The following is a 26955-nucleotide window of genomic DNA, read 5'->3' as shown; positions in this document are numbered from 1 at the left end:
GCTCAGCAAGCTACAAATGTTGGAGAGGTGAGAACTCTCATACACGGTTGGTGAGATTTTAAAATGGTACAACCACTCTGGAAGAGTTTGGTGTTTGGTAAAAAAAATTGTACATAGAAACTCCATAGAATTCAGCTATTCCACAACTAGGAATATACCCCAAGGAAATTAGAAGACATAAACAGAGGTTTATATGCCAATGTTCATAGCAGTATTACTCACCATCTAATTGTTTTTCTTCTCTTAAAATGAATCTCCTTTGTATTTAATACAAGTGAGTTTAGATCTAAATTCATATTTAAGTTTTTGTGTTCTTTTATTAGACTTTTTATATAGTAAAAATGTTTGTTTTCCCTTCTACATCATTCACAGCAAGTCTTTTTTTTTCTCCTCTTTTCTTTAGGACTCATACTCATATGTAAGATCTACCGCCCCTGCTGTAGCTTATGATAGTAAGCAGTACTACCAACAGCCCACAGCTACTGCTGCTGCTGTAGCCGCTGCTGCCCAGCCTCAGCCTTCTGTTGCTGAAACCTACTATCAGACAGGTGAGTTTTATTAACATACTCCATTTCACTATATATTATTGAAACTGTGCGTCAGGATATATTTTTAATAAAAAACATACTCTTGGGTTCTTGAAAACTAATTGTGTATGTTACCTTGTAAGCAGAGTCTACCAAGGTCTTTCTCTTTTTCTAGTAGAATGCATTGAGTCATAGGCAGAAAGCCAAGGAGGCAATTCATATCCTTATTAGAAATTAGCTTTTTTTTTTAATACACCTTTTTTCTTCTTCATTGGAGGCAGCTAGTGGTGGGGCACAGCTGTAAGAAGATGCTATGTTTAAAACCTTTGGCCACATTTTGTCAGAAATGCCCAGAACATATTACCAACTAACTTTTAACTAAAGGCAAGCCTTTATGGGCTACTGTTTTTAATTTATCTTTACCTTATCTCTAATAAAGTTGATGCTGGTACAAACTACCATTAACATTAAAGATAGTATCCTATAGTGGTCTAAGTAAAGAACGTGGTTGGTTTTTTGGTATATTTTGTGTTAGGATTTTTTTGATTTTTGCTAAGAAGCCTGCCTATTTGTAAAGTAGAAGATGAATTCCTAGAAATTTAATTGAGAACTCTTAAAAGTAAAACTCTTAAGTTCTGGAAGTGAGCGTCTCCTTTATTTAATTAGATTTGACTCCATATAAAGGAGCCTTGATGGCATATAGTATGTAATATATCGGGCTGCTGACAAGGTTGGAAGTTCACTTTTTTTTTTTAAGGTGTATGAGTATTTTTTTTTTTTTTAATTATTTATTTATTTATTTATTTATTTTACATGTGTGCCGTCAAATTAGATCTGACTGGTACAGGAGGCGATTGTTCCTCCTTCAGCAGAGCATCTGGTGGATTTGAACCGCACACCTCTGGGATTGCAGTGCAGTTTCCTGCCACTAGGCCACCAGAGCTTGCCGGAAGTCCACATTTTCTGTATACTCTGGGAGAAAGTTGAGACCATTTCTTGATGGGGGATTGATCAAGAGTTGGAACCAATTCACTGACAGTAGTTTTTGGTTTTGTTTTTAATTTTTATTTTTATTAATTTTAATGAACTTTTAGAGATTTTTGGATTTCCCTTCATTCAGTAGTTTTTGTTTTAAGAAGGAGTTTATAGAGCCTTAGATCACATAGCCTTAGATTAGGATAAAGTAGAATTGACTTCTGGTATTAGCTTTGATACTAACATGAATAAAGGAATTTAACCTTTCTCTCATCTCTTTTTCTATAATTACTGATAGTTAACCCAGATCCCCCAAGGTCTCTTTTAATTCTAAGATTTTTTTTTTTAATCTCTTAAAAGTAATTTTAAAATACCTTAAATTACAATGACCTTGACTTTTTTTGTATTACCTTTTTTGATGAGCTTAGATACAATATATTTAACTTCCTGCCAAGCTTAAATTGTACACAAGGGACACTGAGTCAGAAGTCATAGATATAGTCTAAATTATAATATTGACTGTGTCTTTTATAAGTTACTTAGCTTTTGTATATTGCCTTCTTCTGATGTTAATCTCCATTTGTGTTGTACAGGTCAAGTTTCATAATGGACATAGATGAAAGTTTTATAAATGCAAGGCCTATTTATGTAATGCTCTTTCAATGCAGCTCTTTTAAGTGAGCATTTGAACTTTTTTTTTTAATGTTTTAATGATTGCTAATCAGGGACTAGGGAGCTTTTGTGGCCTACTGACAAGAAGCTGCGCCACCAACAGCTCTGCTGGAGAAAGATGGGCAGTCTCCTCCCGTGTAATTAACTGCCTCTAAAAACCTGCCAGAGGATCAGCTATGAGTCATTTCCGACTCAGCAGTACTTAAAAAGTGACTAGTTACTAATTTTTTAACTAGTAATTAATCTAATAAGATTCTTAGAAATATAACTATTCCTTATTTACTGACATTGTTAAAACCTGAAAAGCAATATGTGAAATATGTCTAAATCAGATCACAGTACATACAGGTTAGCTGCATTACATAGCTCCTAAGATACTGAGAACCATGTCTCAGCCAAGCTGACACGTAACCTTAACCATCATAGCTTGTCTAGCACTGGGTGTCTGTTACTGCAAGGCATATGTTGTTAAATTGCCAAAAGTAATAGGTTTTTTTATTATTGTCACAAATGAGAAGTGTCAGATAATGCAGTGGCCGATAAGGAAGTGGTAAATGTACACTTTTGCTTTGAATATGGTCGAAGATAGCAGAATGTTTGGAACAGACTTTAATGACAGGCCTTTTAAAACCTGCATTGTTGACATATGGGGGAGGGGGCAGAAGCTTTGGTGGCCTAGTGGTAAAGAAGCTGTGCTACAATCCCAAAGGCACACACATATTGACATATGAAGAATTAAGTCAGTGACATCCTGTGTTAAAATCATACTGAAATTCTTTATGAATAAGTTGGTAAAATACAATGAATGAGGGGAGCTCTGGTGGCCTAGTGGCAAGGAGCTGCAACCACAATCCCAGAGGCGCATGGTTCGAATCCACCAGATGCTCTGCCAGGGACGGAGGGACAATCTCTTCCTGTACCAGTCAGATCTGATTTGACGGTACACACACACACACACACACACACACACAAATAAAAAACCCAGCCTAAGATTTTAAAAAAAAATAAAATACAATGAATGGCATATTAAACAAGTTACCTATAGTAAAAAAACTTTTAACATTTTTAGTCTGACTTTAAATGCATTGAAATTCTTATTCTAGTTCCAGCAATGAGCATCACTCTCAAGTTGATAGACTAAAGTAAACCTATCTTTTCCCAAAACTTTCATTCATTTGTGAGAAAACTTTAGTAAACAAGTTTTGTCAACATGTCTTTGGAAATCTTTGGAAAGTATTTCAGAAAGATAATTAATTTTCTTAGGTATTTTATCGATAGAAATTTTACCGCTTTTGCCAAGAAGAAATTGCTGGCATAAGATGTATAGTTAATAATGATCACGTGCCTTGTTTTCTGATGTTTAAGGATATTGGTACAGTAACTAGGGTGCCATACACTTCTAACTCTTTGATACTTCTTTGCCAATTTAGCCCCCAAAGCAGGATATAGCCAAGGTGCAACTCAGTATACTCAAGCTCAGCAAACTCGACAAGTGACAGCCATAAAACCAGCCACACCAAGTCCAGCCACCACTACTTTCTCTATTTATCCTGTATCCTCCACCGTACAACCAGTAGCAGCTGCAGCCACTGTGGTGCCGTCCTATACCCAGAGTGCTACTTACAGTACTACAGCAGTTACTTATTCTGGTAAGACTGATAACCTGTGTTATTATAAATGAGTCAAAAAATTTAAAAGAGGCTTGCTACTAGAAACTTTTAAATTTTCTGTGGAACTGTCTTCTGATACAGGAAGCTTTGAAGACAGGCCAAAAATGCACACTGGGTACTTGTCTGGTCCTTAGCATTCTGACTTTTCCAAATGAACTTTAGCACTCAAGGACTCTCGGGGCATATTATTACTCTATTGGCATATTATTAATATTGTTTCTTTTTTACCTTGAAGACCTTTTTCTTAATATTCATTGTCGAGGATGATCTTTGCATTACTGTGTAGTCTTTTCAAAAGTTCCCTAACTTATATAATGCACTTGTCTTGAGAGATCAGATGCCTTAAATAATCATACTTTGTCCTTAAAGAAATCATCCTACTGTCTTGCTGATAACTGGCTGAAATATTTTGCATAATTAAACTCACATATTGTACTTTTGTAGACACTCAGCCTTAGATATTACTTATTTCTTAATAACATGTCTTGTTATGGCTTGGGTATCAGACAGGTTTGTTTGCAGTGTGGAGGAGCAGTTGTGGTTGTTAGGTGCCTTCAAGTAGGACTAAAGAGCCCCTGTGAACAGCAGGTCTGTCTGACCTCTGTCCTATCCTATGCCATCCTCAAAAATCTCTGACATACTTGGTTGAAGGTCTTCCTCTCTTTCGCTTACCTTCCACCTATCCAAGCATGCTGTTTATCATAATCGCCTCTCCTTGCAACATGTGCAAAGTATGTGAGACAGAGTTTTATATCTTTGCCGCCAAGGAACACTCTGGCTATGCCTTCTCCAAGACATAGCTATATTTGTTCTTTTTTGGCAGTCCATGGGATATTCTGTACTCTTCTCCCAACACCACAGCTCAAAAGCATCAGTTCTTTTTACTATCATTTTAGTAATTGTTGAGCTCCCAGATGCATAGCAAGTGAATGCAAATGAAAAGACCATAGCTTGAATAAGGTACACCTTAGTCCTCAAACTGATATCATGGCTCCTCAATAATTTGAATAGATCCCTGACTGCAGACTTTCCCAGTGAAGTATGTTTCTTAGTATCCTGACAGCTGGTACCAAGGGTATTGATTATGGATCCATTGAAGATTAAGTCATTCACAGTTTGATTTTTTTTTCTCCATCTATCATGATGTTAATGTTCCTCAGATGTTTGTACCAACAGCTAAAGCCAAAAAGGAGAAAACGGAACTTTTATTTTACCAAGTTTTGCTGTCTGAAGCCAAGCAAGCATGCAGTCAAGATGTGTTAATGTTAATTGGTGACTGGAATGCAAAAACTGGAAACTGTGAAGAAGGAATGATAGCCAGAGAGTATGGACATGATGATAGAAATTAGGCCAGATATAGAATGATTAAATTTCATACATTCAGTGATTTTTTTCATTGTCAGTACATTTTTTTAAAAGCACAAGCGAAAACTTTACACATGGACTTCACATGGAAAAAATCATTGGAGAACCTCATCAGCAGTCAAAAGCAGGCCAGCTCCAGACTTTGAAACAGACTATCAACTACTTGTGTGTGAGTACAAATTGAGGGTGGAAAAAAATATAAACAAATCCAAAAGAAGCAAAAATAAGATCTTGAGTCTATTCTACCTGAATTTAAAAATTATCTTTAAAAAAAAATTATCTTAAAACATTTGAAGTATTGAACGCCAGTGAGCAAAGACCAGGTGATCTGTGAGTTGACATCAAGGATATCAGCCATGAAGAGGGCAAAAGATCATTACAAAGACAAAGGAAGTGAAAACCAAAGTGTATGTTAGAAGAAACTCTGAAAATTGCACTAGAACATCAAGAAGCCAAGATAAAGGGAAGAGATGCAGAAGAAAAATAGCTGAATAGAAGATTTCAAAAGGCATCTCAAGAAGGCAAACTGCTATGACGGAAGGTGCAGACACCTGGAATTGGAGGATAAAAAAGGAAGAACTCGCTCAGCATTTCTCAAGCTGAAAGTACTGAAAGACAAATTCAAGCCTTGATTACCAATACTGAGAGATGTTATATGCAAAACCATCAAGTCACTTGCAACTCCTAGCAGCCCTATATATAGTAGCTCTGAACCCTGACCTGTCCTGAGCCACTCTCACTGACTTACCCCATCTTATCCAGGGTCTTCCTCCAAGAAATACCAAAAGAAAGTGGAGGGATCCTTGCTGTGGTTACCCTCAGTATGGCTGCTCCTAACCCTGTGGCTCAGAAGGGACCCCTTTACCCATCACAGCCCCCAGTCATTGAATGTTTTAGCCCTAGTGTCTACAGACACTAGGAAAGCTTCCAGGAAAAATAACCTTCACAAGACCTGCAAGTATCCAGTGTTTCCTGTAGGCTGCCTGAGCACAGAGGCTGTTCTCACCTGTAGCCTTAACTGCTTCCACCAAGGCCACAACCAGCTCTCTAAGATCACTGCCTAGGGTTCCATGATCACAGCCATTTTAATGGGTCTGGCTGCATCCACTATGAAGTCTCAACACTGAGGCCTGAGCTGGGCCTTAAGTACATCCCAGATATTTCTAGCCCCAAGAGCAAGCGCTCACTATGCCAGGGAACTTTGTCTCTAATCTCCATTGACCCCTGTGTTGATGTGGAAAGAAGTGGAGTTACGAGTTACTCCAGGCCAAAAATCTTAAAATGTTCCATACTTCTGTTTGTATCTCTCTTACATTACTCATGTGATAAACCCTCATTCACTTGTTTTAAAAAAAGATGATGGAAGGAATACACAGAATCACTGCCAGAAAGAATTGGCCAGCACTGAAAGATTTCAGGAAGAACCACATGGTCAAGAGTCAGTGGTGATGATGAAATGACTTTAAGCTGCACTGAAGCCTTTAACAATAAATAAAGTTCCAGGAGTCAATGGGATACCAGTTGACCTGTCTCATAGATGCAGCCCTCAATATACTCACCAGTCTCTGCCAGGAAATTTGAGACTGTCTGACTGGAAAAAGCCCATTTGTTCCCATTCCCAAAAAGGTGATACAACAGAATGTGAAAATTATTGGCAGTGGACTACTGTTGAAGGTCATGAGTGAAATATCTCAGTCACAAAAGGATGTTTACTGCAGAATGCCACTCTTATAAAACAGGATTGATAAGGGGGTTGGAGAGAAACTAAGAAAGGGGGTAAATAATGTACACGACATTGAAACAGATGAGAAGAGAGAACTATATAAAAGGAATATATGACTTATTGGCATGGCATAAGTCCAGAATAAGAGCTGCATAGTAAAGGGGGGACAGGGAAGACCTGTATAACAAAGAATTTTTTTTTCTAAAGAGAGAAGCAAACTGAGGGGGCGAGGGGCAGAGAGGAAAATATATAACAATGAATGAATGGAAAGTTCTTTATATGAATGAATGAAGTTCTTTATAAACTTTCATTAAAATTTCAATTTTTAAAAAAAAAAACAAACCAACAAACCACACATCTATAACTGTACATAGAGAACTGCCACGAGTTCAGGTTGGATTTAGAAGAGGCTGTGGCACCAGGGATAATCCTGGATGAAAGCAGAAAATACCAGAATGGCTATTTGTGTTTTATTGACTATGCAGAGGCATTTGACTTTATGGATTGTAATAAATTATGACTGACGCTAAGAAAAATGAAAATCCAGAACACTCAATTGTGTTCATGTGAAACTGCTACCTAGGCCACGATGCTATTATGTGAACAGAGTAAGGAAACACTACAAAATTTTCAACTAAGAAAGGTGTGTGTCAGGGTTATACCCTCTCTCCTTGCCTGTTCAGTCTGAATGCTAAGCAAATTATTTGAGAAGCTGGATACTATGAAGAAGAATAGGGCATCAGGATTGGAGGAAGACTCATTGACCTTCATTATACAGATTACAGGACTTTGATTGCTCAAATTAAGGAGGATTTGAAATGCTTGTTGCAGAAGGTCAAAGACTACAGCCTTCAGTATGGATTGCATTTTTACTATTTTAGATTGATTCTAAACAAAATTTCTCAATACTGGAAGAACGATTAGTGTCTGGAATATAGCATGCATAGCTTATGTAAGACATGAGACTGGAAAGATCACATCTTGACATTATAGGCACCATCAGGTAAGTTCCAGTTTATGGTTAGTTTCCCTTTGTACCTGAAGGGGTTTTGTCATTGAGTTTTAGCATTCTAGATAGGACAGTGCTGACCCATAGTGTCCCTATGTACCGCAAAATGAAACACTGGCCAGTCCTGTGCCAAGTGTCGAACAACCTCTGTCCTTAAGCTCGAGTTTTGTAACCATTTTGTCCATCCGTCACCCTGAAGGTCTTCTTTTTTTTCTGACTCTTTACCAAGCATGTCATTCTGTGTGTTGTTTTTAAACTATATAGGTTTAAGGTCCCCTTTTACTACCTTTGCTTAATGATTATTGTGAGAACAATATTTTTTGAAGAGTTCTTTTCTAAAGCTCATCACATTTTCACAAAATCCATTTTCTTATCTGTAGAGTTAAGATTGGTAATACCTGCTTTTATAAATCTGTTCCAAGATGATACTGAGTTGGGCACACTGCCACCCAAATATAGTGTGGATTCTTGATTTTAAAAAACCAGGAGATGTAACATTCTCTATTGTAACCGTAGGTGGCTTTCATCTAACTTATTATGTACCTTTTTCTTGATTTGTAATTCATGAAGCTAAAAAAGTGGTACTTTTACTATTCCTATACAAAATAAATCGTTTAGAGAAAGTTTTTATGTAAAAATCATGGGTTTAATGAGTAGTCTGGAAAATAGCTTTGTTACTTTAAATTGAACAATTTGGTCGTTCTTTTTAGAGTAAAATTTACATTTTCCATGTTTTTCCCTATGTGAAAAAGATATAAAGCATATAACTGTTACCTTCCTTCTCTGTTATTTTATTATCGTATTTTTAGGAAATACAAGAGATTAGTTGTATTGCCCAATAAAGAGTTTGTTTTCTTTATTTACTTAACATTTACTTAATATTTTCCACTTTGATTTTCAGGTATTTCTTTTCTCTGTTATCAATATTTTCTGTTTTTAAATTCCATAAATAAATAGTTAATAAGCTAACAGTAAATTGACATAAAAACAGGAGTGGCCTTTTGTACAAATTGATGACTGTTTCTTTCCTTGGATATATGCAATTTTATTTGATTTCTCGTGCGTCCTAACTCACACTTTTCCAATTTATGTTTTTCTTTCTGTGTTGTGTCTATATTAAGAGTAGGTGGATAAAAGCCCTTTTTAACAAAAGCAGTTTATATTCAAGAGACAGGAGACTTTAAGTCTCCTAAAGTAGTAGTTCTGTGTTATCCTGACAACTAGAAATCTCTTACAGAATTATCTGTCAACCTAGTAGCACTTAAAGAGAAAATTAGTCTTCACATTTCCAGAGACCTTAATTTAGAACACATGATCTTTCTGAGTTTTAAAGTAAACTTAAAAGTAAAAATTAGAAACTTTTTCAAATTTAAAATTCTTAATATTCAAATCTATATATATATCTCATTTAACTTAAACATGTTAATGTTATTAATTACTAGCATTATGTATATTATTAACATTGTGGAAATGGATAAATCCATGTATTTTGAACTAGAAAAAAAAAACAATGCTTTTGTACCTCTTAGGAGAATGATAAATAAGTTCCTTGTTTTTTTAATTCCAAAATCTTTATTGTCTTGTATTCTCTGCTAAACTTAAGCCAGGTTGCCTCCACAAAACCAGTGTTAAAAGTTTCTCAACTTTATCGTTTACAACCGGCAGTCAGGTATTAGAGCTCAAAATCTTCTTGTCATCTTTGTTCTTTTTTCTTTCATCTTGCCTACGAAGCATGCCACATTTTTCTTTCTTGAAGTTTCAACCCTATCCCACTCCACTTAAGTTTAATCTGTTTGTTTTTTGGTTGGTTTTTTTTTTTTTTTTATTTCAAGAGTTCATCAAATCTGTAACTTCCCAAAAGGAATCCTCCTTAAATAGAATACGTTCTATAATTTTCTTAGCTATTGTATCACATTCCTTCTTTAAGCTATGAACATCTTGAAGAAGGGATCCAAATTTTAAACTTACTTTACACCTCCATAATAACCTGACATTGTGTTATGTTACCTGCATCTCTCACCTTTTTTCTTGTAGATAATTGCTCACCAGTTCTCTTTTTGTCGTCTTCAATTTTTTTAATGATAAACATAATTCAGTAATTAGAACATGGAATGTACAGTGTTGTTGTTTTTATTGGATTTCCATTCATTCATTGTTGCACATTTTTCTCCCGGTACCCGGTACCCCCTACCCCCAGTTGGCTTTTTCTTTGGAAAAAAAGTTCTTTCATTGTTAAACAGTCCTGTCTACCCCACCCCCACCACCTCCACCTTACTATGCAACTCTTACTCTGGACTCTTGTCATACCAATAATACCTAATCATATGTTCCAGTTATACAGTTCTCTCCCTCTTCTGTTTTAGTGCCATGTACATTATTTATCCCCTCTTAGTTTTCTCCCAAACCCCCATATCAGTCCTGTTCTTTAACAGTGGCATTATATAGTAGTAGTCTTTTTTGTGACTGAGATATTTCACTCAGCATAATGTACTCCACGGTCACCCATTTTGTATACTATTTCATGAATTCTTTGCTTTTAAGTACTGCATAATATTATTGTGTGAATATACCACAGCTTCTCTGTCCATACATTTGTTGATAGGTACTTGGGTTGTTTCCGACTCTCTTCTATTGTGAACAAAACTGCAATAAACATAGGTGTGAATATATCTGCTTGGGTGGCAGTTCTGATTTCTTTAAGGTATATTCCCAGTAGTGGAATTGCTGGGTCAAATGGTCCATCTATTTCCAACTTTTTGAAAAAACTCTGTACTGCCTTCCATAGTGGTTACGCTTACCAGTTTTCTTAAAAAGAAATTCTTGTTGATTTCATGAAATTGAGGGTTAAGTAAGACTTTTTCTAGGTTTCATAAGAGATTGTTGTTTGTTGCTGTTATGTGCCGTTGAGTCCCTTGCGACTCAATATGTATATGTTCACCTACCTTTATTAGTAAATTGATAACATTTGCCTTGACATTTTGTACTCACATAACAATCTTTCTTTGATTTTATTCATTAGGTACATCTTATTCAGGTTATGAAGCAGCAGTGTATTCAGCTGCCTCCTCGTACTACCAACAGCAGCAGCAGCAACAGAAGCAGGCAGCAGCGGCAGCAGCTGCTGCTGCTGCAACAGCTGCTTGGACAGGGACCACCTTTACTAAAAAAGCACCATTCCAAAATAAACAACTGAAACCAAAACAGCCTCCCAAGCCACCCCAGATTCACTACTGTGATGTTTGTAAGATCAGCTGTGCTGGACCACAGGTACTTCTGTTGTCTCTTTTACATGCCACTTCTGTGGTTATTTTGGTAGTTCTCTTTGGTACTCTAAATCTTGGGCTTACAAAATAGGTTTCCATTTTTTTCTATTAACTTTCAGCTAGGCGCATGCATAGTTCTCTCAACAATCATTTATATTATGCTATGAGAATTCTTTTAGGGGGGAAAATGGTAAAAATTATTGTGAAAATGAGGCAAGTTGAGAGATGATTTGGTTGGTTTTGGGGGAAATACATACTTGCATTTAAACTTTTTTTTTTTTACAACATTTGTTGTATACAAATGTGTTTTTAAAGAACATAAATAGCAGGAGAATAGTACTGTCTTTTTGAAACATCAGAAAGCCTTTCTTAAAAAATGTTGTACTTTTAATCATATACTTTGTGCTTCCAGTCATGTACATTGTATTTTGTACAGTCATTTATATGCATTATTTTTATGTAATTAGTATTGATCGGTGATCTTTTTTTAATTCATGTACAATGTGTTTTATACACTTCTTCACATACATTGCAGTTTATATATTTACTAATTTTTTATCCCCCTTTAGATAGCCTTTAAATAAGTTGTTAATGTTACATATAGTCAGTCTTCTCTGTGAAAATAGAAACTTTGTCCATAAAACAAGTAATAAGTAAAGGTCTTTTTAAAAATACCAATGAAGAAAACATGCGAGGGCTTTATTTCTTTTTACAGTTTTTCTTCCTTGTTTCTAAACCAAAGGATGTATGATTTAGGTATGAGTAGGCTGACAAAATAGGGGCTTAACCCCCTTCTCAGCTGTTTTTGTTATTTGAGTACCTAGATTTTATATAAACATTTAATAAGTACTTTGGTAAAAGTCATATTATTTAAAATAACCAGTTTTTTACTTTGATAGTTGTTTCTTGTGAAATCTGTCTCCCACTCCAACCGCCCTATGTACATTCTTTACAATGTACCAGATTAATTCTGTTGTACTTTTTAGCACTAAACTTGGAGAATAGTTTTAAATACTGTCATTACCTGAATGACATCAGAATAGGGAACATTTGAAAATGTGACTTACTAAAATTATTTCATCATTTAATGGTTGAGAGAAACACTTTGATGGCATTTACATGGTAGAGTCAGTGTATAGGTAGAAAATATTTCCAGCAGTCCAAGGTATACATCAAAGAGCATCAGGCTCTGCACTTACTTTTAGAGGTGATGATACCGTGTATGAGTGTTGTAGTGAAAGTATAGAACATAACACTTGAAAGGCTATATAGCAGCAGCATTTGTATAGACCTGAGACTGGCTGTTGAATTGTGGGTCTTAAGAGGATGAGGAAGGAGGCTATATATATGGTCACATATAAGATGAGGCAAGGGAGCTTCTGCTAAATAAAGGCAGTACCTAAAGGACTTGCTGAACCTTTGACTAAAACACCATTGTCAATGGAGGTAATGTCTACATGTATGCATAATGAGGGAGTATTAATGGGGTCATACTAAAGAGAGCTATAATTTCAGTCCTAGCTATTTTTATTACTTTACACAAGTCAGAAAGCTTAAAGTCATTGGGCTTTTGTTTCTTCACTTCTTTGTTAAGGACTTGTCCTACTTAAGTGAACCTCAGACTGTTGCATGAAGCCACTTCTTATCAAGGCAGATAAAGTCCTCTCCAGTTCTGAAATTTTACAACGTATAATTTTATGCCAGTCATGATTGTCTTAAAAACTACAGTGTGTTGCCATAAAAAATGAATCCTAGAAAGGAAACTGTTTTTCCCTACTAGAAATAAGCAACTGTATTGCAGTCCTTATCAATCTCTCATTTCAGTAACTTGCCTTCTTTAATCATCTGCATGCATTAATGTTTTGTATTGTAATAATATTTCCCTTGTGAATATATAATACAGTTTGGCCTTTATGTATTAAATAGACTTTTATTCAGGATGGCTTGGATTTTAATATGCGTCTTAAGTAAAAGAAAGTAGTTTTAGTTAGAAAAGTCAGTCTTATAAAGGCTAATTTTCAAATTTTGTTTCCGTACTATGATTGTAGTATAAGTACGTGTCCTCCCTTCATTACTCTGTTGCTAAATAATTTCTTTGAAAAACAATCACTTTTTCATGTGTTTCCTTTCCCCACCACATGCATTTTCTTTCTAATATTATGCATATGTAATAAAAGATGAAATTTCTTCAAAGTTAAAATGTCCACCTTACGTTGGTATCGTGGCCTTTTACATAAATGTATTACTCTTGGTAAACAAAGTAAAAAAGTTTGTTTCATTGCCATGGAGTATGTATATATGAAAATCCTGCATACTCTTGTTCAGACTGCTTTAAAACAGTTGAGTGCAATCATTTTTAAATGTGTTCTAGAGATTGGGGAATTGAGTATTAACATGATTTAGACAATTGTCCTTTTTCTTTTTTTAAAAAAACAGACTTATAAAGAACATTTAGAAGGACAAAAACATAAAAAAAAAGAAGCTGCATTGAAAGCTTCACAAAATACCAGCAGCAGCAACAGCTCTACCCGTGGTACTCAGAATCAACTACGTTGTGAGCTCTGTGATGTGTCTTGTACAGGAGCAGATGCATATGCTGCCCACATTCGTGGAGCTAAGCATCAGAAAGTAGGTGGTTCTCTCCCTCACCCACTCCACCCCACCCCACCCCATCCTTATGTTGTCCTTGAAGTCTTTAAAGCCCTTTCAGTGGAGTTTTAAGTAAAGGTGGCTTCATAGTTTGAATATAGGTGCATTCATTATGAGCAGTACACATAGAGACAGCATTACATAAAGGGAGAAAAAGACTGTAGACCTTTATGTTGATCTGGAGCACTTAAACACTTAATCCACTAATTGCAGATTTTCATATGATTATTGCCCTCCTTTTTAGTCATGTTTTAATGCAGAGGAGTATGTCCAGTGCACAGCAGTTGGTGAGTAAGCTTGAAGCAACACAGGAATGTCAGGAGAAGGATATGGAATGAATGGTTAATTAACCTCCATGAATAATTGCCTCCTCTTCCTTAAGATCAGATGATTGGTACCTAGCTAAACATTTTGATCAAAGATTCTGTAGCAGAACCCTAATCAAAGTGGGAAAATTCAGAACTGAATTTCAAATTCTCATAGACTCGATTTTTATCAAGCTGTGGAGGTTGGATGAACGTAAAACTATCATACTGAATAATGTTAAAACTTAAACCAAAAACTAGATATATGGGATCTAATTGATCAGTTAATGGGAAAGAAAACACAAGAGGATGAGAATGATTGTGTGACTTAAAGAATGCATTCAGTGTCAATGAGTTTAATGTATAGAAACTGTTGAATTAGATATGTTTTGATGTGTGTATTATGGAAAATACAAAAAACTGCAAATATTTTAAAACTAAGAGTGTTTGAATGTGACCAACATATTGTCTTTTTCTTCTTTAGTGTCTTCACCTGGTGGTAGATGGGGGTGGGGGAGGTGTTAATGTGGAGGGGCTGTGTTCATACTATAGATAAAAGTTGCATGTATTAAAACCACATACAATTCTGGTTTTCATTTTATAATGTATTTTAAAAGAAAAAATTAAATTCTTCACTATTAATTTCCTGAAAAATAAATACACTTTTGTTTTTGTAGGTGGTTAAATTGCACACAAAACTTGGTAAACCCATTCCTTCAACAGAACCAAATGTTGTTAGCCAGGCTACTTCTTCAACAGCTGTATCTGCTTCAAAACCAACTGCCTCTACTTCAAACATCGCAGGAAGCAATTGTACTGTGAATACATCATCAATTGCAGCTTCTTCGGTGAAGGGTCTAACAACTACAGGGAGCTCATCTCTTAATATCACAGCCAACACTAAAGTGTCAGCACTGCCTGCAAATATGGCTGCCAAAAAAACATCTACACCGAAAATAAACTTTGTTGGTAGGTACTAGAGATTCCCCCCACACCCCCAATGTTCTTCCTAACTCCATCAAAGTGTAGTATTTTTTTTATTCCAGGACTAGCCCTTCAGCTTATGTTCTTGGGCTCTCCTCTTTCTCTTCTATTACCTAATCTCTTGACATTTTACTCTATCATCTCGGTTTCATCCTGTTAGCAATACAAATAGTATTATCTATCTTTTGTCTTCTTTCTTAGTCTCCCCTCTTTCCCAATCTGTCTTTCACTACATCCCACACTTTTTCTATTCCTGTAATCCTCTCAGACTACTAACCTAATTGTTAATTCTGTTTCTACCCTTTCTATCCAGTCTTCAGTCTGTTGAATTGTTTCCACATTTTTCTGAACTGCTTTCATTTCATTCTGTTGACCTGGCTAACATTTGGCATAAGTGACTACTATACCGATAGACAGCATCATGATGTATGGAGAGGAGATTTGAACTGTCAAACAGCTTCATCTTGTTTGGATCTATAATTAACACTCTTGATACCAGCAATCAAGAAATGCATTGCACTGGAAAATCTGCAGTTAGGGACCTCTCCAAAGTATTGAGGAGTAATGATGTCAGTTTGAGGAGTGAGGTGCATCTGATTCAGAGCATAGTCTTTCTGATTACTTGCTATGCATCTGAGAGCCAGACAGTGAATATGGATGACAGGAAAAGTTTTGATGCCTTTGAGCTGTGGTGTTGAGAAGAACATTGAACATCCCATGGATGGCCAAAAGAACAAATATGTCTTGGAGTGGGTGTAGCTAGAGTGTTCTTTGAAGGCAAGAATTGAGGCTTTGCCTCATTCACTTTGGGCATGTTGCTTGGAGGGTTAACAAAGGAGAGGAAGACCCTCGACCAGGAAATAACATGGTGACTGCCACAGGGGGCTCTTCTTGTGTGTCAGGAAGTATGAGGATGGCACAGGATAAAAACAGGGTTCACATCTTCTGTTCATAGGGTCGCTATGAGTTGTACTCGATGGCATCTAACAGCAACAGCAATACTTTTTGCTGCTAAACCTTCCTTCTGTGCTTATTTAATAGCATTCCATTCTTTTACCTTTATTGATTCTCCTACTTGTATGTCTGTTAAGTGATGATCTTCCGCAGGTCGTCCAGTATTCATTGGCACTCTCATCCCTTCGTGTCTGGTGATTTGGGGCAAACTTAAAAATCCCTATCTGATATCCAGAGATCTGTGTTTAACTTCAAGAACTTTGTGGCCCTGCTAATGGCCTCACTGCTCTATACTTTTAGTTTACAGAAATCTCTATAAGTCCATTTTTTCCATCTTTTAAAATACACTATTCTTCCTGTTTCGGTATCCTGTTCCTTTTGCATGGCCAGTTGATATTCTATGATTCTTTCAAAACCAGCTGAGATGTCATATCCTTTGTGAATCTTTTCCCTAATGGAGTTAGGTTAAAGGATAGTAACTCCTCTCAGCATTCTTAGTCCATACCTAGGGCATCACTTTCCATCATAATTTATATCCTCTGAATTTTGAAATTTTAAAAGGCATTTATATTATCTTTAGTGTATTACAAAGACTGAGTACACTTCCTGGAATGTTATTTTTTAAAAAAATATTTTTATAAGAACGAAAACTAGATAAATTAAAAAATTCACAGTTAATAGTATATTCTCTCATAGCTAAAGTGTTAAATATAATTAAGGAATAACATGGAAACTCAGTTATTTTTATTCCGTTTTAAAAGTTAATCTTAAAGGCTACAGTAGAAAATATTTTGTAAATAACTATGTTTCATTAGATAATACATTGAAGGAAATAATAGGATAAAACAAAAAAGTATGAATTTTTTTTTTTGCTGCTCTCATTAATGGGAAATTGTGTGAATGTTTTATTGAAAAGTTTTCCATGAAAACTGGTCATTGAACTTAATCTTATTTTTTTAAAAAATAAACATTACTCATGCTCCCAGAAACTAGCAATCATATTATCTCTTTAACAATTTTTACTTGTGAGGAGCACTGTTGTTCTATGCTATCAAGTCGGAGCTAACCCATAACTCCCTCTCCAATGGGTTTTCAGAAGTTTTAAATCACACATGAGATTGCCCATCTTTCTTCCACTGAACAGCTGGTAGATTTAAACCGGCTACCTTTGGGTTGACAACACAACTCACTACCATTAGGCCACCAGAGCTCCCTAAGGAACGCTCTGGCTGCACTTTAAGATTTATTGGTTCTCTTGGCAGTCCATGTTCTATTCAATATCCTTTGCCAGCACCATAGTTGCGAGGCTTTGTTTCTTCTTTGGTCATCCTTATTCATTGTACAACTTTCCTCCTCAGTTGGTGTACATTATTTTCCCCCCCTTTTTTACTGTGATTTTAACGAAAGTTTACAAAAAAGTTGGATTTCCATTCATTCATTGTTGCACATTTTCCTCCCTATCCCTCAGTTCACTTTAAAAAAAAAATAAAATGATTTTTGCGTCATCCATCCCCTCAGTCCACTTTGATATATGCCTCTTATTCTGAACTGTTATACAGATAATGCCTAATCACATACTCCTTTTAAACAGTTTTTTTCTTCATCTGTTCCAATAAAGTGTTCATTATTTATCCCCTCTTTTGTAAGATTCCCCCATCCCTATTGTCAGTACTGTCTTATATCAGTAGTATTGTGCAGTATTTGTCCTTTTATTACTGAGATATTTTATTCAGCATAATGTCCTCCAGGGTCACCCATGTTGTGTGGAGATACTTTTTTTTCCTTTTCAGTGCTATATAGTATTCCATTGTGTGACTATATCATCATTTTTCTGTCCATCATCTGTTGATGAGCACTCAGGTTGTTTCCATCTCTTTGCTATTGTGAATAACAGCAAAAAAAAAAAAAAAAACCCAACACATGGGTGTGTATACATCTGTTTGGGTAACAGCTCTGGTTTCTTTAGGGTGTATTCCTTATAGTGGAATTGCTGGGTCAAATGGTATTTCTATTTTCAACTTTCTGAGAAAGTGCTAGACCACCTTACATAGTGGTTGTGCCATTTTACATTCCCACCAGCAGTGACTTAAAAGTTCTTAACAACCTCGCCAGCATTTGTTGTTTGATGTTCTGTTGAACTTTGCTATTGTTGCTGAGGTGAAATGGTATCTCATAGTTGTTTTGATTTGCATCTCTCTAAAACCTAGGGATTTTCCGCATTTCTTCATGTATCTGTTTGCCGTCTGGATGTCCTTTTTTGATGAAGTGCCTGTTTATATCTTGTGCCCATTTTGTGATTGGATTGTATATCTTGTCCTTGTTGAGGTTCTGGAGTATTCTATAAATTTTAGATATTAATCCCTTATCAGATCAGATATGTCACTACCAAATATTTTTTCCCAGTGTTTGGGTTTCCTTCTTACCCTATTGAGGAAGTTTTTTTATGTGCATAAGGATTTGATTCTTCGACGGTCCCATTTGTCTATTTTATTCTCTCCTGGTTGTAAGGTTTTCATTATATATTTGGAAGACTGTTCATGCTGTGGATTAGGGCTCCTAGAGTTCTTCCTAGATTTTCTCCAGTGAATTTTATAGTCTTTGGTTTTATTTCTAGGTCCCTGATAACCTTGTTGGCTTTTTTATAAAGTGTGAGGTGTGAGTCTTGCTTAAGTTTTCTACAGGTGTTTTTCCAGTTTTGCCAACACACCATTTGTTAAAGAGACTGTCCTTCTCCTCCTTAACTGATTTCAATCATTTGACCATAGGTGGATGAGCTGATTTCAAGATTCTCAATTTTATTCCATTGATCTGTTTCTGTCCTTGTACCATTGACCACCACAGCTGTATAGTAGGATTTGAAATCAGGGAGTGTGATGCCGCCTACCTTGTTTTTCTTTTTCAGTAGTGTTTTGCTTATTTGGAATTGCGTAACCATTCCAAATAAAGTTGGAAATTGCTTTTTCCAGCTCATTGAAAAATGGAATTGGTTTCTATATTGGAATTGCATTGAACTTGTAAATTGCCTTTGGTAGAATTGTCATCTTTACAGTATGGAGTCTTCCTGTTCATGAGCATGGTATATTTTTCTATTTCTCCAAATCTCTTTGTTTCTTGTAGTAAAGTTTTATAGTTTTCTCTGTATAGGCTTTTTATGCCTCTAGTTAGATTTATTCCCAAATATTTCATCTTGTGGTTTGTTATTGTGATTAGTATTGGTTTTTCTTAGTTCTGTTTCTGTAACCTCCTTGTCACTGTAGAGAAATCCATCTGATTTTTTTGTATGTTGATCTTGTACCATGCTACTTTGCTGAATTGGTCAACTAATTTTCACATGTATATGAAACAATTGAAAATACCATGGCTTAGATCAGACAAATCTTAGTTTTTAAACTTAGATCCTCCTTGCCCTCTAGCGTTGTAAAGTAGGAAAGATAAAAGCTTAATGTGATGTTTTTGTTAGATGCAGTTTATTATGTATGAGTAAAAAAATGAAAGTTTAATTCTTTACCATTCTTTTATGCTTTTCTAGGTGGTAATAAGTTGCAATCAACAGGAAACAAAACAGAAGACTTAAAAGGAACTGAATGTATTAAAAGTACGCCTGTCTCCTCTGCTGTGCAGATGCCAGAAGTAAAACCAGACACAGTATCAGAACCAGTCACACCTGCATCTCTGGCTGCTTTGCAGAGTGATGTGCAGCCAGTGGGCCATGATTATGTGGAAGAGGTATTGCTTTCCAACCTCCCTCCCTTAATTTATAGCTATACAAGATAGATGAAAATATTGAAGAGGTGTATTCCCTTTTTGCCCCTAAAATGTATGTAATATTTGTCATAGAAAGGTAGCACTGGTGGTTTAGAGGGCAGAGAGTTGCTCTGACAACCCAGAGGTTGGCAGTTTGAATCCACCAGTTCCTCTGAGAGAGAAAATGGGCACTCTCCTGTGCCTCTGAAAACCTGCTGGAAAGTCAACTATTAGCTGATTCTAACTCAGTTGGGTGGAAGGGAAAGACATCTATCAGCTATCTTATTTTTTTATGTACCTTGCAAAATACTTTTCTGTTTGGATATATCATTAACAAATATTTTGCCAGCATATAGATTCTCTTTTGACATTTATGAAGAATTATTTTGAATTCGTGAGGATAGAATTTTTAGTTAAGTTCTAATCATGTTGGTTATTATCCTTTAAGTTGATTTTGTTTGGTATTCAACTTAAACCATAACTGAGTGGTCTTAAATTCACTCAATGATTTAAGACTAAGATTACTGTGAAAATGGAGATTCACAGTGTCATTTCAGAGGAGCTCTGGTGACCTAGTGGCAAGAAGCTGCACCGCAATCCCAGAGAAATGTGGTTCGGATCCACCAGATGTTCTGCCGGAGAAGGAGGGGCCGTCTCCTCCTGTACCAGTCAGATCCAATTTGACGGTACACACACACAGAGAAAAGAATAAAATTTAAAAAAGAGTGTCATTTTGTATATTTTATAACTATATCTGACATGTAATTAACTTAAACATAGTAAGATTTAAACCTAAATATTACTTATAAAAGAATAGGGCACTGTATTAGGGTGATGCAGTCCTTCAGGGATTGTCCTCATAACCTGAAGGCTGACCTTGTCTGGCTATTCAAACCTCCTAGTAGTTCTAAGGGAGAAAGATGGGCAGTCTCTTTCCATGCTGTGAGTCAGATTTGACTTGACGGCAATGAGATGAGTTTTGAAAGAACGCCATAATCATCTTTGTTAAGGAGATTTTGAAAGCATGAACTTTTACATAACGTTTTTATTTTAGTGGTACAATAAAAAACAAATAGAGCATTGAACTGTCATGAATACAAAAGTGGAAATACTCTAAGCAACAAAAGTGTTGAGAGAGGGAGCCAGTGTTTCTGAACAGTCACATTGTTTCATAGTAAAATTGAAGTTGCTGATTTAGCAGATCTTTTTTCCTTTGGATTCTCAAGCAATCAGGACTGCATTCCTAGTTTACAGGAATAGAGTTTGCTATCATTGAACTCAGTAGAGTAAAAGAGTGCCAGATAATAGAGTATATCCAAGGAACTTGACAAATGTCTGTTGGCAGAAACACTAACAGTAGTGGATTGGTTGGCACGGTGACTGTAACAATGGGCTCAAGCATATCCGAGATGGGGATGGCATAGGCTAGTCAAGGTTCACATCTGTCGTTCATAGGTTTGCTGTGTGAGTCACAGGCACCTTGATGGCACCTTACCAACTATTGCTTACATCACTAGAAGATTTTTTTATAAATATTTTTGTTCTTTCATCATTTCCTTCATTAAGATTACAGAGTACATTTTAAAAATTAAGAATATTGCTGCATTTTCCTCACTTCAGGTCCTAGTTTGTCACAACTTTGCTTTCTCAAAGAATTTATGAGTAAAATCTTCAATTGTAACAGTTCCTCTGTGGTTCTTAAAAAAATTACTTTTTTCCACACAAAGGTACGAAATGATGAAGGAAAAGTAATTCGGTTCCATTGTAAATTATGTGAGTGCAGCTTTAATGATCCCAACGCTAAGGAGATGCATCTGAAAGGACGAAGACACAGACTTCAGTATAAAGTTAGTAAAGTTTTCAATGATTGCTTTCTTTTCTTTTTAATAATTGGGGCCTTTTTAAGTGTGCAACAAAGCATGTAAACAAGAAACACCATCTATTAACTTTGTGTATTCTAAATATGCATTACTAAACTTGGATTACTAAGAATTTTTTTTATTGTACTTGATGATTGTACTCTAGTAAATTTGCAAATAAGTCTTAATGATATTTAATAATGTAATGGTTAAAATAAGTACGGATAGTTGAAAATGCTAGGATTGTTTTCTCCATTGTCTTGTCTGTTTACAGAAAAAAGTAAATCCAGATTTGCAAGTAGAAGTAAAGCCCAGTATTAGAGCAAGAAAGATTCAAGAAGAGAAAATGAGGAAGCAAATGCAGAAGGAAGAGTACTGGCGAAGAAGAGAGGAGGAGGAACGGTGGAGAATGGAAATGAGGTATTAGCTTCAGCTTAGAATAGCATGCTAGTAAGTGGTAGAGCCTTTCCTACAAACTATTCTGGATTTATGGTTCTTGTTCACAGCGTAAAGATTTCAGGTATTTTTAATTTACACTTTTAAAAATATTCTAGGCCTAGGGAAAGAATACATTAAAAAATATTATTGGCTGTTCAAGTGTAGCCTTGATATTTGTGTAAAATTAAATTATACGCAAGCCATATTGGTGACATAGTAGATTAGGCATTGAGCCACTGCTGGAAAGGTCACATGTTCAAAACCAATTCTGCCCTATCCTATAAAGTTACTGGAATATGGAATCAACTTGATAATAGTTTGTGCAGATTTGAGGTATTAAATGTAATATATATGAAGAAATAGTTTATAAATGACCAATTTGCAATTAAATATGGTATATGCTTATTTGAATATTCTTAATTTTATAGATTCATAAAATAATAGTGTGAGAATTTTTGTTTTTACAAAGGAACTTCTATTAAAGAAATTTGAAAAAAAATTTGAGAGGCATGGAGATAAGTCATATACCAGAGATATATTTAAAATAGGAATCTTGGGTTTTATTGAGATAGACTTCACATACCTTTAAGTTACATCACTTAAATGTTTTGTTCGAGTATTTATATGGGTTCTTTTACCTACCATCATTAGAAGTTTTGCCCATGTTGTAGCATGCTTCAATATTTCTTCCTTATGGTTAAAAGTCTGTTATATAAAGATACTGAAGTATAATCCGTTTATCAGTTGAACGTTTGAATTGCTTTATCTGTTGTAAACAGTGTGGACAATGCCAGTCTGTCTCATTTTCCTAATACCTAGAATGTTAGCCTTTATGCATTCCATTTTTTTCTTTTTTTACAATTTCTGGTTGTTATTGAATGACTTCAGATTGTCAGGTGGCATTGGCTACTTTGAATCAGAGATGATAAACTATGCCAGTAGTGAGAAACTGAGCTAGAATGGTGTTGCATTTATAGTTAAAAAGACAATTTCAAGATCTGTCCTGAACTACAGTGTTGTGAATGATAGGATACTGTGCATAGGCATACAAGGAAGACCAGTTAATATAATTGTCATTCAAATATGTGCACCAACAGCTAAAACTAAAGAGGAGAAAATTGAGATTTTTACCAGATTTTATAGTCAAGAATTGACCAAACGTGCAGTCAAGATGTTTTAACAATATTTAATGATGAGAGTGCAAAAGTAGGACAGATGAAGAGAAGGAATGATTGTTGGGAAGTACAGACTTGGTGATAGAAATGAGGCTGGAAATTGAATAAATGAATGAATCTTGTGCATTCAATGATTTATTGATTATGAATACCTTTTTTAAAAAACACAAAAGGAATTTATACATGGACTTTGCCTGATAGACTGTACTGGACTAAGTTTGACTACATCTGGGGAAGGACTCTTTTAAGAAACTCCATATCGGCAGTAAAAACCAGGATTTTTTGTTTGGGGTTTTTTTTTTTGTTTGTTTTGTTTTTTTAATGTTGAAATGTGATCCGTATTAAAGGCTGCAGTCTGTTAACCATTGCAGCAAACACTGCAAGCCAAGTTACTGTAATCTGCATAAAGCAGGTTGTTGATAAGCCGTCCTCTAATCCTGATGCCACTTTTCTTAAAATCCAGCTTCTTTTTATTTTTTTTTTTTTTTAAATCCATCTTCTTGAATCTTTTGTTCAGCATACAGATTGAAGAGGTATGGAGAAAGAATACTACCCTGACTCACACCTTTCCCAGTTTCCAGTTTTAAACCCTACAGTGTTCCATTGCTCTGTTCAAATAGTAGTTTCTTATTTTAAGTATTGATTTTGCATAAACATTATTAAGGATTCTGAAATTCTCAGTGAGCTAAATGTTAACAATTCACAGTCAAGTGCCTTTGCATAGTCAATGAAGCACAAATAAAAATTATTACATTATAGCCAAGATGCATTGGACATCAACAGTGATATTCCAGCTTGAACTTCTGACAATTCTCTTGTCAGTGTACTGAATGATGATACTGCTTTCATATTCAAAAAAGACCATTTCAAGATCTGTCTTGAAGTACCATGTTGTGAATGATAGGATACTATCCATTCACATACAAGAAAAATCTGTAAATACAATTGTTACTCACATATACACACCAATAGCTAAAGGCAAAGAGGAAACTGAGGAAGAACCTTTATATACAAATTATTTTTTTTATATACAAATTATTTAATACAGAGTTTTTTGAAGAGGTGGTTTTTTATTATTTTTCCAATTCTTTTTTCTTTTTTATACTGGTTTACCTACAAAATTGATATACATTGCCCTTCACACCAGTCCCCCCCCAACATCCCCAACAACTGCCCCCCTTATTGCAGTTTTTATTAGAACAAAGTATCATATACATTTTATAGCCTTTTTTTTCTCCATTTACATATTACCTCTTTCTGTTAGGATTTTTTTCCTGGCAGCATATAATCTGTTGTACGTGACATTTCTTGATAGACATTCAAGTTATTTCTGTTATTTCCATATTGTTTATCCTTGAGTCTATATTATTATGTGAATCATGATTCTCTCTCTCATTGCTTTCAAGTCATTTCCTAGTCATGAATACTTGTTAATGCCTTTAAAAAATAACTTTCTATTTAACAATCTTTAGAAATATGTGCTCTTCTGACATCTGTTTTGTCTTTTCTGTGTTTGTAATAAATCTTTTGCTCTGAAACGGCACTAGGACCTAAAGAAGTCAAAACAAAAAGGAAGAAAAACTGAACTAAGCGCAGCTTGAGGAGACAAAGCCAGGTGTCAGAACCTGTTGTACAAAGGCTGGACTTAGAAAACCAAAAGGGAAGAATACTGTCAGCATTTTTCAAGCTAAAAGGACTGAACAAATTTAAGTCTTGGGTTCTGTGAGCAAAAGTCTTAAATGTTCACTGTACTAAAATGAATTTTGCTGACCCTGAGCTATTTTAGGAAGTAGCATATGATCAAGAACCAGTAATAATAACTACTTAAGCTGCGCTGGAGACAGTAACAAAATGTAAGTTCCCAAGAATTAAAGGGCTACCAATTGATGTGTTTCAACAAACGGATACAGCCATGGATAAGGTCACTAGTCTATGTAAAGAAGTTTGGAAGACAAAACTGGAAGAGATTCATATTTGTTCCTATTTTTTTTAAAAAGTGATTTAACAGAGTGCAGAAATTATCTAACAACATGATTAATACCGCATGCAAGTAAAATCTTGCTGAAGATTGTTGTTGAATTATTCAAAAACAGTTGGAATAGTAGATCAGCAAGGAGCTTCCAGAAATTTAAACTATTCAGAAGAGCTTGTGGAAGAAAGGGGTTATTATTGTGGATGTCAGGTGCATCATGGCGGAAAGTAGAAATACCCGGAAGATGTTTTATTGATTCAGAAAAGTCATTTGACAGTGTAGATCATAACAAAGTATGGCTCACATTGAGATTAATGGGAATCCTAGAAGACTTAGTAGTGCACATGTGAAACCTTTACTGAATTCAAGAAGCAGTTATCCAAAAAGAACAAGTTCAAAATAAGGAAAGAGATACATCAGGATTGTATCCCTTTTCCATATCTCTTCAGTCTGTATGCTTAGCAAACCATTAAAGAAGCTGGACTCTGTTAAGAAGAATGTGGCCTTAAAAGATTGAAGGAAGACTCATCAATCCCTGTATTATGCAAATGGTACAAATTTAATTAAAGAGAATAAAGATGGTTGAAATATTTGCTGTAGAAGTCAAAGATTACAGCCTTCAGTATAGATTACATTTCAACATCAAGAAAACAAAATCTTGACCAACAGGCAATGTCACAATAGATGGGTAAAAGATTAAAGTAGTCAAGGTTATAATTTCACTTGGGCCCACAGACCCATGGTTGCAATAATAATAATAATAATAAATAATGAACAAACATATTGCATTGGAGAATATCTTTTTTAAAAAAATTTTTTTTTCCTTTTATTGGAAAAAACATATTGGGGGTACAAGGAGGTGAGGGTTGGGGGCAGAAGGGTGAGGATGGGCCAGGATGCAGTTGCAGAGCTGCACAGTTTGGTCGGTGGGGGGAGCAGGTGAAGGAAATGATGAGGGTCCAGTGGGGACCAGATGCTACAGAGGAATGACAAGCATTTGCATTGGAGAATATCTTGTGAAGGGCCTTTCCAAAGTACTAAATGAACCAAATGTCAATTCAGAGACTTAAGGTGCATCTGATGACAGGCCTTGGTGTTTTTTAATTCCTTTGTCAATAGTCGGACATTGACTAAGAATAACAGAAGAAGAAGCAATACCTTTGATTTGTGACATTGGAGAAGGGTTTTGGATATGACTATTCCACAGAATGCCAAAAGAATAATACTGTCTTGGAGGACATGAATCCAAGGCATCCCCTAGATAGTGGCAAAGATCGTGCAACTTAATCCCACTTATTTTGAGCATATTGTCAATATAGTAGTCCTTGGGAAAAGACATCATTATGGAAAGGTAGAAGATCAATGAAAAAAGGGAAGATGCTCAATAAAATGGACTGATAGAATAACTTTAACAGTGGACTGAAGCATATAGGAGATTGTGAGGATGGTGTATGAATGCTGTTGTTGTTGTTATGTGCTGTTGAGTCATTTGCCACTCATAGCAACGCTGCCTATCCTGTGCCAACCTTATTGTCTTTTGACACACCTACCTTCATTAAGCTCAAGGAACCGAAGAACAGATTCAAACCTAGAGTTGCTGTAATCAAGGATGCTTTGGGCAGAATATTAAATTATCCAGGAAGTATTAAAAGAAGATGGAAGGAATATACT

General features: G+C 35.5%; 1 protein-coding gene across 1 annotated transcript in view; it reads left to right on the top strand.

Moving 5' to 3' along the window:
• Positions 1–26955, top strand: part of ZFR (zinc finger RNA binding protein) — a 104428-nt gene that overhangs the window by 27107 nt on the left and 50366 nt on the right. The window contains exons 4-11 of the mRNA XM_006896791.1: positions 404–548; positions 3605–3823; positions 10961–11208; positions 13641–13832; positions 14836–15127; positions 19626–19822; positions 21568–21687; positions 21974–22119. Coding sequence (XP_006896853.1) covers positions 404–548; positions 3605–3823; positions 10961–11208; positions 13641–13832; positions 14836–15127; positions 19626–19822; positions 21568–21687; positions 21974–22119 — 1559 coding nt within the window. The remainder of the gene's footprint in view (positions 1–403; positions 549–3604; positions 3824–10960; positions 11209–13640; positions 13833–14835; positions 15128–19625; positions 19823–21567; positions 21688–21973; positions 22120–26955) is intronic.

Source organism: Elephantulus edwardii, unplaced genomic scaffold, assembly GCF_000299155.1.
Source record: "Elephantulus edwardii isolate Elephantulus edwardi_28Jun2011 unplaced genomic scaffold, EleEdw1.0 scaffold00191, whole genome shotgun sequence".
NCBI classification, from domain to species: domain Eukaryota; kingdom Metazoa; phylum Chordata; class Mammalia; order Macroscelidea; family Macroscelididae; genus Elephantulus; species Elephantulus edwardii.
The sequence above is the reverse complement of the archived record's forward strand: the minus strand, read 5'-3'. Positions and strand labels throughout refer to the sequence as shown.